Genomic DNA, 16,997 nt, shown 5'->3' on the forward strand with positions numbered 1-16,997 from the left:
ATTTACGGGTAATTTAGCATTACCAACTAACAAATTAACTAATGACTTTTAACTGTGGGAGGAAACCAGAGTACTCAGAGAGAACCCACCGCAAACTCAGCCAGACTGTGGATTTGGATTTGAACCCAGGCTGCAGTGCTAACTGCCGTGCCACTGGGCTGTCAATCCAGACTTAAAAAAGTAAGAAAGCTATGATTATAAGGCTTGATACAGAATTTTCTTTACGTTTTTGTACTTGACAGGTTAAACCACAATAAGTAGCAATAGCATATACGCAGTGTGAGTTTGGTTTTCCTGTGGTTTGAACTCTCGTGTGAACCTGTGCATTTCATGAGTCCAGTCAACTAACCACTCCACTCCAACTAGACTGCATCATGTCATCTCAACTGGAACAAATGAAGTTGTTGAATTTCACGCAGATCCTACACGATTTAATTACGTTCACCATATAAACATGAAATTATTTTGTTCAAATTACAAGTTAGAATTGTGTAAATGTAACAACCACCCAATTTCATTTTTCTGAGTGCATAGTGTTGTTTTCACATTTCCTTTTTGGATCATCCCACTTGATTCAACCCCCAAAGCTATTTTTTTTGTCTCAAAAACTTAAACCAATGAGCTCTGACCTTTGGGAAATTGTATGTAGTATGTAGTAAAGGTATAATGGTATTTTTCAATTTTCAATTTTAAGGTTAGAAGTTGAGTTTGTCAGATAAATATTTCATTTAATGTCAGTGAACAAAAGAGAACAAATTCTAACAAACAGACACAGATAGGCATTTATTGCCAGCTTTGCATTCAAAGTGACCAAATATATTTAGGATACATTTAGTCTTATTCTTCCAGCTCTAATATTTATTAAGAACATATATGGATGTTTGTGTTTTCAGTCATCCAGGTGATGGTGATCTGAGCTTTCTTTTGGGGTTCTCTCTGTGTACTCTTGCTTAATTAGGGAGTCTAACCTTGTTATAGGCTATTGAGCTGTCCAGGCTGTCTGCTGCCTCTCACCTCATGACACCTGGGATAGCCTTCAAACCCCACATGTGACCCTGAATAAAAGAAGGCGTTGGATGGAGTAGTCTTAAGTTATTTCCTCCTCTAAGGAATAAGTAAAGTAATGCATTATTTTTCATTATGCAACAGAATAATGTGTAACACATTTTGAGGAATGACCCTAACATTGGTTACAGAAACTGCACCTGACTGAAAGTAACTTTTGAAAAAGCTTCGTCATCACAGAATAATTGTATAACACTGTAAGAGTACCTTAGGTAGCATTTTTTATTTGCTACCATAATCTGTTTTCCTGTTCAAGTCCAGGGTGGTGCAACAGCAAGGAGGTGAGAGGAACTTCCACTCGTTCTATCAGGTAAACTGCAGTCTGCACTTCTGCTGTAAAACAGTTATCGCAATTATCACATGAACACATGAACACGTTCACTCCGCAGCTATAACGAGGCTGTGCAATCTAACCTCCACAAATAAATGTCACCTGCCCAGTGATGCCTGCACAGCTGTACAGTCACAATGGTGCTGAGCTGGTATATTTGCTGTGTTTTCATAGCTGCTGCGTGGAGGCTCTGATGAAATGCTGCAGTCGTTTCACCTGCAGAATGATCCTGCTGTTTATGTTTATACCAAAGAGGGAGCGGAAACTGCTGTGAGTATATCATCTTGAGAGTTTTAGTTCAAGAGTGAATAAAAGTTTGAATAACTGATATAAATTAAACAAACTGTCTGAATTTTAAAATAGCTCTCTTTTAAATTTTTTTGCATAATTTGGAAAAATATTCTCAGAAGCCCATCTGTCATGGACAAGCAAATTTGTTTTATTTTGCATTTTTATTTTATCTCTTCGCTTTCCAGACCTCCAACAACGATCGCTCGAGCCACAAAGCCGTGTTGAGTGCACTGGAAGTTATTGGCTTCTCAAAAGAAGAGATCTCCTCAGTTTATCAGATCCTCGCCACTATTCTGCTTTTGGTATTTTAGAGCTTTGTTTAATGACTTTTCTTGACATACATTCAAAACATACATTGGTTAATATTCTTTAAGCAATATATTGGTTTCTTTTTCAGGGCAATATGCAATTTGAGAGTGATGGTGAGAACGTTAATATTGTGGGACAAGAAGTTGTGAACCACATCTCAGAACTGACGGCCACAGACCCGGAGAGCGTCAATAAGAGCCTCCTGTACCGCACGGTGGCCACTGGAGGAGGCGAGGTCATTGAGAAGGGGCACACAGAGCAGGATGCCTGCTTTGGACGGGATGCTTTTGCCAAGGTGCCAGAAACAGGCCCAAAATAGCTCAACAGTAAAACTAAATGGTGTTACAGCTACTGAGGATGAATGTAGATGTTTACAACATACAGTGACGTGTTTTCCTTTAATCATATTTTCACAGTTGTGACATATTTTAAGCTCTGCCTTCTCTCCTACAGGCTCTCTATGAAAGGCTTTTCGGCTGGATCGTCAGCCGCATCAACAGCATCATTGAGGTGAAAGACTACGACCCAGTGCTGCATGGGAAAAACACTGTAATTGGTGTGCTGGATATCTATGGCTTTGAGATCTTTGACAACAACAGGTGGGTGTCACAACAGTGTTTTGACATCCGCCCACTTTTCTTGTGAATACTAGTCATTGTTGATGTTGTTGCTCAAGTGTTTGTTCCGCTGTTTTCGGCCAGCTTTGAGCAGTTCTGCATCAATTACTGCAATGAGAAGCTGCAGCAGCTTTTCATCGAGCTGATCCTCAGACAGGAACAAGACGAATATCAGAGAGAAGGCATCACCTGGCAACATGTGAGTAAACACACAAACACACACACACAAGCACTTGCGCAAGAACTGCTGCGTCCATATTTGTTCTTACTCAAAGTGGGCCTGTCATTGCTTCTCTTGTATTATATATCCGTTTCCAGTGGTGGATGCTCATATGTAAATATGACAAAATTTCAAATAATAAGGTCAAAAGGTCAATTTTCAGACTTTCACTTGATATGCTCTGATCCAGACAGATTTCTCTCGCCTTGTCTCTGTGATTCAAATAGGGAGATGTCTTTATATGGTCATCTTAAACAGATCTTGCACTGAAGCCTCACACACCTGCTGTTTAAACTTTCTGTTTGAGAGAGGCAGCCAATCAGAGGAAAGCTGCATTTCAGACAGGGGATGAAGTGGGCATCAAAACCCAGTATGAGATAAATAGCAATAATCTTACAGTGAACTATGCAAAACTACCCATCAACTCTGACTTTGAAATGTAATGTTGTGTCTATGTGTATCGAAAGGTCAGGCTGGGAGATTAAAAGTGTATTTTGCATTCAACATCAACTTCAGTGGTTCCCATCCCATCTCAAATTCGTGTTTTAATTATACTTTTACTTTATATAACCCATGTAGCATTACTGTCCCCCAAACCCAGAAAGCCCCTCACTGTTTGGTCAGTTCAAATGAGGGGCTGATCTGAATGGGAAACTGAGGACACTGCAATTTTTTTGCAAATTAGCATACCCTGGATAATCCTCATTTCTGACTTTAATGAGGACCATAAATTACAAATTAACTTCATGTTTTATTTATGATTTATCCACTGAAGTCTTCATCAAAGTGTTTACTGAGGACACAGACAAAGTGAGCCAAGGACCTTTTCCCCATAGACGCCTATGCAAGAAGTCTTTCTGCAGCCAGATGAGTCGCCCCCTGCTGGATTCTATTAAAACTAATGCAGGTTAAAGAAACTTGTGCAATGGCTTCAATTTTCACTTCCAGAAGCTACAGCTATCCTTCATAATGTTGATCCAAAAAGGAAACTCTTAAATCACTGATTTTCAAATTGAAAATCTCTAATCGAGTGCTGGATTTAAAGTCTCGTGAAAAGACACGAGTTTCGTGTGAGCTTAAAACCCTGACCTGTCTGCTCACTAGTGGACACCTGGTTGCTTAGGTAACCCTCTCATGTCTTTTACACACTTTCTTATGTCAATAAGCATCTTTCGCTCCCATTTGTAGTCACTTCAATCACTCACCTCAAAGTTGAGAAAAGTTACCGTTTAGCTTTGCATTGCTGACTCTTATGTTGCCTTTTGTTGCCACATGTTGTTGGATTTCACTGAGATCCCATGGCTTCTGATTACAACATCACTGCTAGTCTCTTGTTGTGTTAACTCTCATTACTTGTAGTTTATTTTAACATCAGATATACAACAATGTGTGAATCTGTTTGTATGGGGGTGTCATTGCAAAACCAAGAAACTGACCGAAACCACACACTCGCTGTATGTGGACACATCTGTCACGAAAGCTCACATAAACAGAACAAAATTCTCTTGCAGTAACAAGAGCAACCACTTCATTCACAGACCAATCTGTTCTTTCTTTGAACTGACAGTCGTGCTCTTTATGCGCAGATCGAATACTTCAACAACCAGATCATTGTCGACCTGGTGGAGCAGGCCCACAAAGGCATCATCTCCATTCTGGATGAGGCTTGCCTCACTGTTGGAAAAGTCACTGACACAGTCTGCTTGGACAGCATGGACACCAAACTGGCACAGCACCCCCACTACACCTCCCGCAAGGTCAGAACTAATTACTACATCTCCTCATGTGATGTAACATTAACTATATGATTCCCTTAATAGACTTGAAGGTTCGAAAATAACCTTATACTTTATAACAGTAGCACACAATTAAAAGGGCACTCAAAGAGCACATCCTCTGCCAAGGCCAGTGCATTATTTAGCAAGTTTAGGAGAAATTTGCTTCATACTTGGAAAGATGCTTTCATAATGACTGGGTTTCATTAGCACTTCTGCCAGTGCACAATAACAAAAGTATATGTTTTTGTGAATTATAACATGAGGAGGTTATCAAGCTTCTCAACAAAAGCAGAAGATCTTTAAATGTTTTTAACACATAGTGGTTTAAAAACAGGATCTCGAACTTTCAGAATTAACTGGGAAGGAAGTGGTTTTATTCTCAACATGTTCTCATCAGACTTACAGTAAACCTAAAAGGCAAAAGAAGGAAGAAATCTGATCATTTGCCAAAATGGAAATGCTAATATTTGCCTTTTGTAGGTTAGAAGCACCGAAGTAAAGCAGTGGAAATGCTACAACCTAAAATAAATTGAGTTTCGCTCATTTTGGGGAAGGGTAGATTGTAAATATGTAAAAACAAAACCAGTAAAGCCAGTGAAGCAATTCTGTGAAGCAATTTATTGGATAAAGGTTGAGACAAATCCACACTAATCAGAATCAGTAAATGAGATGAAATCTTCTTTCAGATATTAGTAAATGGAAGGCAGTTCTGAGCCTTGAAAGACTTGAAATGTCCATTTATGTGGACGTATAATTTAACCAGTCACAATATTTAATGGAATTGTTGAGCAACAGTTTTTTAGACTGTTAGAAGGTCCTTCATATGTTTTACTTTGGACATTGGCTGCTTTTTCACTCATTTCCAGTCCAGTCCTTTTACCTGACCATTTTCAGAGGATTGTTTTACTTGTTTGTTAAGCTACTTAACACTGACTTATACATGATTCAAGGATAAAAAGGCACCTAACTCAAGGGTAAGGGGTCAAGGGTTTTCAACCGGTATTGTCTTGCGGGTATAGCCTTGTGGGTGCTTAGTAGCAGCCTGATGCAAAAACAGTCTATTTGCATTTCTTTATTGCATATATGAAAAATACCAAAGATGACAGTTTGACAGGCATAAAATATATTTTTGTACCAAGAGATTGATTCCCAAAGAACTATTGGTTGAAAAGTTATCATGCATAACTCAGCATGGTGTGCACTCTGTCATTAAGAAACTGAGGGAAACAAACAAGTGGAGATAAAGAGGAAGTGACAGTCCTAAAATCAAATGAACAGTATCTGAAAGTCCTGTCAGGAAATCAGACATAAAAACAGCAAAGACCTGACACAGAACCTGAGAGATGCATCTGGTCCTTCAGTTCAATCATCCACTGTTCACTGAAGCCTCATCAGAAATAGAAGGGTGGCGCTCAAGATGGCACTCTTAAGGAAGGGAAACGGGGAGAAAAGGCTGAGGTATGCCAAATTATATCAGAACTGGAGTGACAATCAGTGGTAGCAGATGTTACGGAGTGATGAGACCAAATTTGAAATTTCTGGTCCAAATTTTTATCACTGTGTACAGAGAGGGTCAACGGCCATCTGTAAAACAAGATTTAAGCTGTGTCAGGGTTTGGGGCAAAGTTTTTCTTATATACTGTGTTTGTATTCATGTTTGCATGTTTCAGTAAATCAATGATCTTGTCTCTCAGTGTTCAAAATGTGAAGAAATGAGAGGCGGTTTGAGAATTTTGCACAATACAATTTTTTTTAATTTAAATATAGAGGAGAATAAAAACACCCATAGTTACCTAAGAGAACAGGTGCAGTTTTGAGGTTTTACCACTAGAGAGCAGAGTTTCTCCAATATTTTTCCTTTTAGGTTTGCTCCAGATATGAGATGCTTTATGAAGTGCAGGATCTCCAAAACTCCTCGTAAAGTTGAGTCCGAAGATGTCTGTAATTGAGTTAAATAGATCATATTTCACTCACATTGTCCTCTCTTGTTTCCAGCTCAGCCCCACTGACAAAAGCATGGACTTTCAGAAACACTTCCGTATTCGCCACTATGCCGGAGACGTCACGTGAGTTGCTACATTTTGCACTGTTTGTTGTCATGTTTTTCAGTCCAAGGCCTCTCTGTGGAGAAAAAATAATGACAGGCTGCTGTGCTTGAGTTCACGAATGTAAGCCATAAAATCCTATTAAAGGAGGTCAGCTCATGGCAATGACATCATTTGGGCTCTAGTGGTCCAGAGTGACAGCTTTACTGAGCAGAATATGTAGTAAATTCCCATGTTAACCAAAATCTGTGCAATCCTGGAAAGATGTTGTCACTTTTCATATCCACTTAATGTATAATTGTATGGACAGTGGATGTTTCCACAGATGACAGCAGGGTTCAGAAGTCACATATAGATATGTGAGTAGGGCACTACTCTGCACATAAACAGGGCAATGTGGAGGCACAGAGAGGACACGCACACATCTGCTTACAAGAGCTGGAAAAACATGATTTTCAACAGGATCAGTGGATATTCATGTCCAAAAACTTCCAAAACGCTAAAATTTTATGTGTCAAATTTTAAATCACATAAAGATAATTTAAATATATGTTTTACAACACATAGAATGAATTCCATCCATTCATTTTCTTGACCAAATATCTAGTTTGGAGTCACAAGAGTGCTGAAGTCTGTTCCAGCTGTCGTAGGGAGACAGAGGCGGGGTACAGGTCATCAGTCCATCGCAGGGCTAATACAGAGAGACAGACAACCATTCATTACTTGTATCGTCTTTGTTGTAGTGACAAAGGTTATTTTAGTTCACTAAACTAAACAAAAAATCAAAACCATGTGTGAAAAATAAGATATTTTAATGAATGTTAATAAAAGGTAAGTAGAGATAGTAAAGATTTTTAAAAAGCGCGTTTCGTTGTAGTGACATTTTTGAATATAGACAGGATTGTGAGACAGTTTTGCTTATGTTTATTGAGACTGGAGGGTAAACATGACTATGAGTCAAGTGTTTGTAAGATATGTTCTGAAAACTTGCTTAGATCAGCCTTTATCATTATAGCAAAAACACTAAACGTAACACTGAAGCAGATAAAAGCAGTTAAAACTGTCTGGGCTCTCCCAGGAAGAAGTTCTACTCCTCCACCTTGAAAGGAGGCAGGTATGGTGATTCAGATATATGACTAGGATGTCTTTTAGATGCCTCCTATGCGAGACATTTTGGGCAAGTCCAACTAGGAGATGGCCTTCTGGAAGACCCGGGACACTGGGGAAATAATGTTAATAATGTCAGGCTTTGAATGTCACGCTGGATGAGGTGGCCTTTAATAAGGAGGTCTGGGTATCTACACATGCCCCTGCAACCATGACCCTGTAGTAAATGCACAGATAAATTATACTTGTAAAAGCAGACTAAATCTAAAAATTAAAAACTTAAAAAAAAAAGCAGCGGCTTGCAAAAGTATACTTTACTAAAGTCAAACAGGAGGCGTTCTGAGCTGCTAGAAAACAATTTATAGGACAGATGACATCATAAATCACATGTATGGCTATAAAACTGATATATGCATATTGAGCTTTTTAGCTTTTAGCCTGCTCCGAAAGTTGAATTTATTTTTCATTGATGTTAGTGGTTGCTTGGTTTATGACACACAGACTAAAGAAGAAACACTTTGCTCAGCTTCCTTCTCCATCACTGCTCCATTTCCTTATCGGAATTTAAACACTGCGGCGGCCAGATGAGGCCCCTGGCCAGCAGTCAGCCACCGTGGCTTTGGATCCCCACAGCTCACGTGTACTGCCCTCAATCTAGAGAGGGAAGGACATTAATATGTCAAGGGAACACGCAAGTGGAGGAGGATGAGGAGAGATGGAGCCAGCTGATGAGACAATTTTGTCTCTGTGTGATACAGCAGCAGTAATCAAAGAGTACTGAAGGAGGTTTATTGAGGTTCTGTGACGCTGGGAAATCCAGGCTAACAGGATGTCAAACACACACAGAAACACAGGACAATTTCATGCATCAGCTCAGGATCGCTCTCACCCACAGTTAGCAATAGTGTTTCTATTCCCCTGAAATGCATAAAAGAAAAGGTCCTTGTAGTAGTGATGTAGTATATGAGACAAAATGTTATTATTACTGATGCAGTAATGTGCAAGTAGCTGTTCATTTTATTATTTTTTAAATTAATTAGGGTTGTAACTAACAAGACTCTTTTAAGAATTACTCTATTAATTTTAATTATTTCACAAATTTATGCTTTTTTTTTAATGCGACTCCAAAAGAAAAAGTTTGAGTCAACCACTTCATCAAAATATTTGACAGTTGGTTGATCAACATCAGTGTTAGTCAAGAACTTTTCGAAGTTCTTTTCATTGCCTGCAGGCGCTTTTTAAACGAAGATTTTACTTACAAAGAATCATCTTACAACATGCTAACCATTTGTCTCGTTGGACTGACCGCTCACTCCCTTTCAGCTGCATCTAGCTCTCTATGTCGAGTGGTTCGTTGATCTGATTGGATGAAATTAGCCAGTTAGACAGTGATAAGCAGATGGTTCATCCAAGTACCAGGTTATAATTTTTGAAAGTGCCTGTCCTTAAACGTTCTCCCCAGATGTTTTCTTAGTAACAAACATCTGGCACATCAGGTCAGAGATGGAGTGCTCCATTCAGGCTTGTTAAGTGATGATGTACATATGGAAGCAGTAAGGTTGTACTTAATGCTTTTTTCACTTTCCTGTAAGTCAACTAGGCCAACTTCACTAACCTGCCAAATGTTCCTTGTATTTAGTTTTTCATCCTTGTTTATGTCTAAAGCTAAAGCAGCGCTTTATGTTTTTGATTTTATACAAATACTTCAGTCAGAACACGGTTTTGTGTAAAATTCAACTAACTCCCTGTTAACTTCTAACGCTCATAAAACCTCCTTTTCGTCTGGACATTAAGGTTAGGGCTAGACATGTTGGAAAGATAAGCAGATTAATTTTGATCGCCAGACGACTGCGCTGTCAGAGGAAAAACACACACGTAAGCTGAGTCTGAGAGGGTTAAATTATTGAATATTACGTTTGTTTAATTGTTTAGTCATGAGCATCCGAGAAAAACCATGTCATCAGGGTCCTGCCAGCAGTAATATGACGGGCTGGATAAGAGCGTGTGCCACAGACCTGCAGTAAGTCATGACAGATGGCTGTCCCTGTCACTACGTGTCCCCATCATCCGGCCCCTGATCACCTCAGGGCCACGACGGGGTCTCTCCAGCTGAGCTGTCACCTCTCGTATATTGCTTCCTGGTGGCACCATCCCCTGTCCCATCCCATCCCGTCTCAGTCTTTCCTTACTCTGGCTAAATATACTCTCTTCCTCACCACCCGCTAGCCCCCCTTCTCCACTCTCACCAAACCACCAGTATCAGAAGCTTTGACCTACTTTGTTCTCTCCTCCTTTTTCCTCTTGTCTTTTCTTATCCTGTTTCCTCTTCTCCTGCTTCTGTTCTGCAACACTCACCTAGCTCTCATTGCTATCCGTGCTTTTAAATCCCTGCAGAATTTCAGCCTGCACATGCAGCACTTTCAGGAAAGATATACAGTTTCATATATTCCTACTCTACAGCTTTATATTGCAGGCATCTCACATCTTTGTCACCTGACTCTCCCTATATGTGCTGCCTTTCACCTTGTGCCACTCAGCGGTCTCCTTGCACCAGCCTTGACCTTCATACTTTAATATACATTCCTCTAAATCATTGTCGTGTCTCTGGAGACCGGCTGCCTTTGTCTTTGCCTGTCCTCTCCTGTCTGCTCTGTCGCATCAGCTTTCCTACGCTTGTAAATAAGTGCTGTGGCTTCTTGTTGTGGGTCCTAAACCCTTACTTTTTTTTCATACTGTCTTACTTCAGCGAGCCTCCAAGAAATCTGATCAGGTTATATTGACTTCTGAGAGCCAAGGAGACACATCTGTCATAGGCATTGATAAGTTGACTTGACCATTTCCCCTTTGACTTCTATAGGCCTGGAAGTCTCTTTGGAGCCACAGGTATCGCCCTCTGGTGGCCATTAAAATACAGATTTAAGGCACTTCCACGTTGGCATCCCTTCTAAGATCTGGAGGCTATGTCCAACTTTTACACTGTCTATTGTGGAAATCTGTGACATGTTGGCCTTGAATTTAGGATGATAGAGTGTGGAGTGAAATAATTTTGTCCAGCATCAGCTTTTCCAGACTCCAAATATGGACGTTTTTGCCCTCATATGCCCCCCAAGAAACAGTGCAAATGAGACCAGACACTGACTAATTTGCTCTGGCATTGGACTGAATATGAAGGGAAGCTAATCTAAAATAAACAAGAGTATTCTGAAGCCATTGGGGTGGCCTTTATTGAAAGTAAAATTCATGTTGAATACTTTATTATTGTTAATAATTGGAAAAAAGTAAGGCTGTTTCAGGGCTTTCTAGCTTCTAAATGAACTGGTGCTTATATAATGCTTTCATTCACTTACAATCGTGCTTTTCTATATAACATTCACACTCCAGTGAACACATCAGAGCGCAACTCAGGGTTCAGTGTCTTGTACAAGGATACTTTGGCATGGCAGGGATTGAACCACCAACCTTCCAATTAGTAGATGACCTGCCTCTGCCTCCAGAGCTACAGCCACCTCCAGTGGGGAAAGAGAGAGAACGTTTGAGAAGCAGTGGTTTAGCAGTTGAAGGTAAAACAAGTCCTGCAGTAATCAGGAAGTTGGTGACTGGGTCCCAGCTTGTGATAGTCAGCATACATACGTGTCCTTTAGTGAGACACTGAACCCAAAAGTGCCCCAAACGTGTCATTGTTGTGAATATGTTAATATGGATTATAGTCCAAAGTCCTGCAACTGGGTGATAAGAGTAGAAAACCCCTATATATAATGTAGTTTTAAAAAAAATGTAATTTTAGGGGAATATTTGTATACATTTTTGTTTTGGTGCATTTACTGGTTTTAAAGCTTCTCATTTACAGGTTATGTGCACAGCCCAATAAAAGGGATGCACTCTTTAAAGTCAGAAATGCATCCACACTGTGCATCGTATTGTTACACTGTGAATATGAGGGAGAGGTTTTTATGAGGCAATGCTTACACTACAGCAGGCTCATCCCCCGGAGCTGGACAGCTTATGTAACTGTGCCTTACAATGTGCCCGTGACCTCCCACTGATGCCTCATCAAAACCAACTGAGCAGTTTGTGGAGGGAAAAAAAAAGCAGACAGATTAGTTTGTAGACAGTTCATTTTATCTAAACGCGAGCCATGGGGAGAATTTGACCATGTACCTAATTTGTAAATTGACTAAGCAGCATGACTCTTGCTCTAATCCTTTGCCGGAGGTCTGTGAGTCATTAGTAGCAGAGAGTGCAGTTAATGATAGCGACCCTTTGAGTGGCAGACGCTTACTCTTTAAACTCTATTGCTATTTTAGTCTGACTTTTGTGTAACTTTAGCATCTTGATTGTTATTGTTCGCTCCAAATACTCATCAATGGGGCCTCCCTTTCATTACTAAATAATTACTCTCATATCACCCTCTCTACATCTATTGCAGATACTCCGTCGAGGGCTTTTTGGACAAGAACAAGGACCTGCTTTTCCAAGACTTCAAGCGCCTTATGTACAACAGGTGCCAAACACAAGCATCACTGACAGTTTTTCCCAGCATCATAATGCTCTTGACAGTTCATTAACTGGGTCATGTGTATATATGAGTTTCTTCTTCCCTCGGTCTGCACATCCCTCCTCTGCTAGCCTAGTTAATGGTGTCCTGTCTTTACTCTTTACCCCGCTTTCTTGCTTCTCATAGTGCCAATCCAGTCCTAAAGGAGATGTGGCCAGATGGACATCTGAGCATCACAGAGGTCACCAAGCGGCCTTTGACTGCTGCCACCCTGTTCAAGAACTCCATTGTGGCTTTGGTTGATAAACTGGCGTGCAAGGTCAGTAGTTTCTGCTTATGATCGACTTCCTCGTTCCTTCTCTTAACCCCAGAGGGAGGCTGTGGATGTATTTTCAGCTAATTAATGCACGTTTGATGTCCACACAGTCAAAGAGTAGTAAATGAAGGAGCATTAAAGTTGAGAAAACTGATTTCTAAACTAGTTTGTAAATATGTTAATCCATAATACTGCTGCTTTATGTCTGTTTCAAGATAATTATTTTAATCGCTACCACTCCGTCTACTTAGAGAGCTGCCATGAGACAGTACACGAATGACGTTAAATGGCTAAAATAATAACAGTGTTTTGCAAAAGTGTGCTGATTGGATGGTTAAGGCTTTATAACGGTACCTTTTCCTACTTTGTGCTACCTTGATAGCACCTGATTGTGTAAGATAACTGCTAGTAAATGTTAGTAGTTTGGTGTGAAGTCAAAATGGTAAATGCTCTAAAATGACTTGTGGCATCCATTATGGTTACAGTAAAGTATTTGCTTTTATACTGAAAATATAATGAAAAGTGCCATATATGTTACTTTTACCCTATCACCATTACACTTTTAGGTTGTAGCGCCGGTCAGTCCATTCAAGCCAGAATTTGAAATAGTTGGATTTCTCCTTTTATTGGAAATGTTCTGAGTCATTTTAAAGGGCTCGCTGAATTTGTGTGTGGTATTGTAGTAAGATGCCATCAGTTAGTGAAATGTCTTTCCTCTTAGATATCCCACAATATCTGTGGTGTTTAGGAACTACAAGAGCTGAGTCACAATGTAGCACAGCGCTTAAAAGTCCCAAAGACCTCCTCTGGCATTAACATCAGCACAAAAACTGTGCGCTGGGAGCTTCATGGTACCGTTTCCATGGCCAGCTCTTGTAGGTTTAATGTGTAGGTGACCCAGTACTTTTGAACACATATACTCTAGGTGGCTGTCTCACCAGATGATATTTCAAATAGTTCTCTTTTTTATAGAGTAGCTATCTACTTATTAATGTGGTCTTGTTAGCTTTAGATGAGTTTAATTGTTTTTTCTCAATTATTAGAACTACCAAAATGTCATATTATTAAAAGGCACAAACCAGTTAAGGGGGATTTTTTCAGTTTAGATTTAGCTTTAACTAAAACAAAGTGGTCATATCACCAGCTGCATATCTCGTTTTATTTAGCTTAGCTGTGTAGTTAGATACCTAATTAGTGAGTTAGTGAGAAATTTAGTTTTTGGCTCAAACCTTGGTTAAATTACCAAAATAAAATCTCACTAAAAAAGATAGCATAAAAATGATTCTAGTAAAATTGTTGTTTAGTTTAGCTTCAGCTAAAGCTAATGTAGGTGGCTAATCACAAACTTGCATTTAATTAGCCTTTTCTTGCTTTATTTAGCTTAGCTACCTAGTTTCTGTCCAGTTACCGAGTTTCTATAAGCTTGCTAACTTTAGAAATAGGCAAAATGCCTTTTCCTCAAATCATTAGATAAATTACTAAGATATAATTTAATTAAAAGTAAGAAAAGATATATTTGAATCAATCATTTTAGATTTAGCTTTAGCTAAGCTACATGCCAGTCTTATCAGGTAAAATTTCATATGCCTTTCTTTCATTATTTAGCATCACTGTCTAGGTAGTTACCCAATTACAGAATTGCTCTAAGCTTGTTAGCTTTAGAGGATTTTAGTAGACTGCTTTCTTCCATCATGATTGGATTTAGCTACTTCCTGATTTAGCTTTGTGGAATGACTGTCTCATTAGCTTTACAGCCAGCCTATAATTCTATGGTTTGTGTTTTTTATATGCTGTTTTCCTAAATACATAACACATTTGTTTATATAGGTTACAGATTTTAATCTAGTAAAACACATATGAAAGATTGAGTCCAGTGGAGCATTTATTTTGGTTTTGCTTCTGTGCTTTGATTTTGTAGAACATGAATTGAAGTCAAATCAAATACTCTGGAAAGCTACAGATTTGTTTATATTTCTGTGTCAGAGTTTGTGTTTAGTGCCAGCGTAGGTCATCTCCCCAGTTTACTCTGCTGTCTGTACTGATACTCTGCACCAGTTATAGGCGGTTCTGGTCCCTGTAAGCCTGCATGACTCACAGACTATTCTGAGACTGCCAATGTGTTTGTGTGATGTCTCCTTTGGATGGTGCATAATAAACATCGGAAGACATGTATATATGCAATGTATACATGTATACATCGCAGTCTGTTCCTTATGGTGTCAGGTAGGGATGGGTATCGAAAACCGGTTCTTGTTGAGAACCGGTTCCCACTGTTTCAATTCCTTGGAATTGTTTGCCATTTTTGCAAACGATTCCCTTATCGATTCCAGTCGCCCCGAATGACGTCACCACGTTGCGCAGCGTCATTTACCTGGCAGGAAACATGGCGCCTAAGCGGGTCAAACGCTCAAAAGTTTGGTCATACTTTACGAGAACGGATGACAACAGGGCAACTTGCAATACTTGCAAAGTACAGGGCTCGCAAAATCGCTAGCCCGACATCCCGGGGGCTAGCAGATCGCGCTAATATAATATGCACTGTTAGTTGATTATTTACCTGCCGCATTAACGGGAGAGGACGTGCAAACGTTACCGCTGCTGCTGGGTTGAGATTCACGAGTCCGGAGCGGAATTAAAAACACGACATTCATTTAAGGTTATCGCGTGTTTTGTGAGCAAATGCTTTTGCATATTCGTAGTGTTTCCTTCATTTAAGGGAGGAAACACTAGGATAGATCTCTTAAGATCTGGGTTTGTAAGGCCATGTTACTCCTAAATTTCTATCTTGTTCAAAGAGAAGATATAAAACAAAGTTCTGAGCTAATCGACCTTAGTGTTCTCCTTTTTAAAAAGAATCGATAAGAGAATCGATAAAGAATCGAATTGTTAAACAGAATCAAAAATGGAATCGGAATCGTGAAAATCTTATCAATACCCATCCCTAGTATCAGGGAGTAGCAGTGTTTCTAAGTTGTCCTCATCCTATCTGGCTTTTTGTGGCGTTTAGAGGGTGCTGAGGAGGAGAAGGAGATGGAGGTGGTACATAAAGTATGCACCTCACCTCTCCTGGCCTCATCTCACTGACTGAAGTCTGACATTTCTTGCTGTTATTTTGGGACGGCCTGCTTCCGGGCTGCTGTAGCATCTCGTCATGATGTGGCTGAGGTGAAATGAAAGTAAACTCCCATGCCTGAAGGTTTTTTTTTCCTGTAGGTCACGTTGAAAGAGCAGACAGTTTTCTTCAGCAGCAGTACTGAAGCACCTGTGCTCAGACTTCCCACTTCATTTCCTCTCAGCCTTCATTTTCTGACATTTTCTCAAACTGCTGCCGAGCTGAGTCGAAACTCCAGGCAAAGCCTGCACAGGGATCAGTGTTTGGTGTCAGAAAGTGCTTCGCCTTATTTGTCTTTAATGGACAGAGCAGTTAAATCAGTGAAAACACAACAGCCTCTGTTCTTTGACAGGATGTAGTGCATCCCCGCTATAACTGTCAAGGTTCAGGCATCCAGCCATGACCCTGCTTCATCTAAAGTGCAGCTCGGCGTGCTGCTAGCGAGTAGCTGCGCGGGGCTGGGCTGTTGTGAGTCTCAGCTGCTCACTGTGGCGTTTGTTGAAACATTCTGCAAGTCTGATTAAGGTCACTGAACTCAGTTTGCCAGTTTTGCAGCTTGGCTGCGGTGCAGCTCATTGACAGTTTGCAAGCTGAGTTCAGTTTATTTACTCGCACAGTGATGACCGCAGCGGTGACGCGAACACTGAGAAAAATCAAAGACCTGTTCAAGTTTGTGCAGGTGATAAAACAAGAGTGTTATGAAAAAATACATTCAGAGTATCAGACCAAGTGCAGTGTTGCTGTGTCACCAGTGATGTAACACTTTATTGAAAATGCAAACAGGCTTGTTGAAATACAGCCAAAGAAAGCTCACACAATGCCAGCTGAACAACTTGTTCTATTTCGCAGGAGCCATACTATGTGCGATGTATAAAGCCCAACGAAATGAAGTCACCGGTGTTGTTTGATGACGCCCGCTGCCAGCACCAGGTGGCCTACCTCGGCCTGCTGGAAAACGTGAGGGTACGCAGGGCGGGCTTTGCCTACAGGCAGCTCTATGCTCGCTTCCTGCAGAGGTAAGACAACGTGATTACGGTCTAGTGAAGTGGTCTCTTCAGCAGCGGAGTGTAACACCATGAGTAAAATATGTTAAAAAGTAAAAAAAGTAACTTTTCTTACCCAAAATGTACTTTGATCTGAAACCTTAAAAAGACGGCACACATTTATGTAAATAGTACTACCCAAGAGATTTAGACTATTTGACAATTGGTGCCTCTTTTAACAAAACCTAACACGACTAAAAAGACCTAAAGTTAACATTTAAGGTGTGTCAAAAAGTTGGCCAAAAGAAAAAAACACATTACCAACATT

The 16,997-nt window shown here is 40.1% G+C and overlaps 1 protein-coding gene across 1 annotated transcript in view; it reads left to right on the forward strand.

Moving 5' to 3' along the window:
- Positions 1–16,997, forward strand: part of myo1g (myosin IG) — a 64,884-nt gene that overhangs the window by 8,760 nt on the left and 39,127 nt on the right. Inside the window, exons 5-15 of the mRNA XM_065471803.1 lie at positions 1,322–1,375; positions 1,571–1,666; positions 1,873–1,989; positions 2,085–2,291; positions 2,450–2,595; positions 2,698–2,812; positions 4,420–4,590; positions 6,607–6,677; positions 12,190–12,264; positions 12,445–12,577; positions 16,536–16,702. Of these exons, the coding sequence (XP_065327875.1) occupies positions 1,322–1,375; positions 1,571–1,666; positions 1,873–1,989; positions 2,085–2,291; positions 2,450–2,595; positions 2,698–2,812; positions 4,420–4,590; positions 6,607–6,677; positions 12,190–12,264; positions 12,445–12,577; positions 16,536–16,702 (1,352 nt within the window). The remainder of the gene's footprint in view (positions 1–1,321; positions 1,376–1,570; positions 1,667–1,872; positions 1,990–2,084; positions 2,292–2,449; positions 2,596–2,697; positions 2,813–4,419; positions 4,591–6,606; positions 6,678–12,189; positions 12,265–12,444; positions 12,578–16,535; positions 16,703–16,997) is intronic.

The sequence above is a fragment of the Pelmatolapia mariae genome, linkage group LG22, assembly GCF_036321145.2.
Source record: "Pelmatolapia mariae isolate MD_Pm_ZW linkage group LG22, Pm_UMD_F_2, whole genome shotgun sequence".
Lineage (NCBI taxonomy): Eukaryota > Metazoa > Chordata > Actinopteri > Cichliformes > Cichlidae > Pelmatolapia > Pelmatolapia mariae.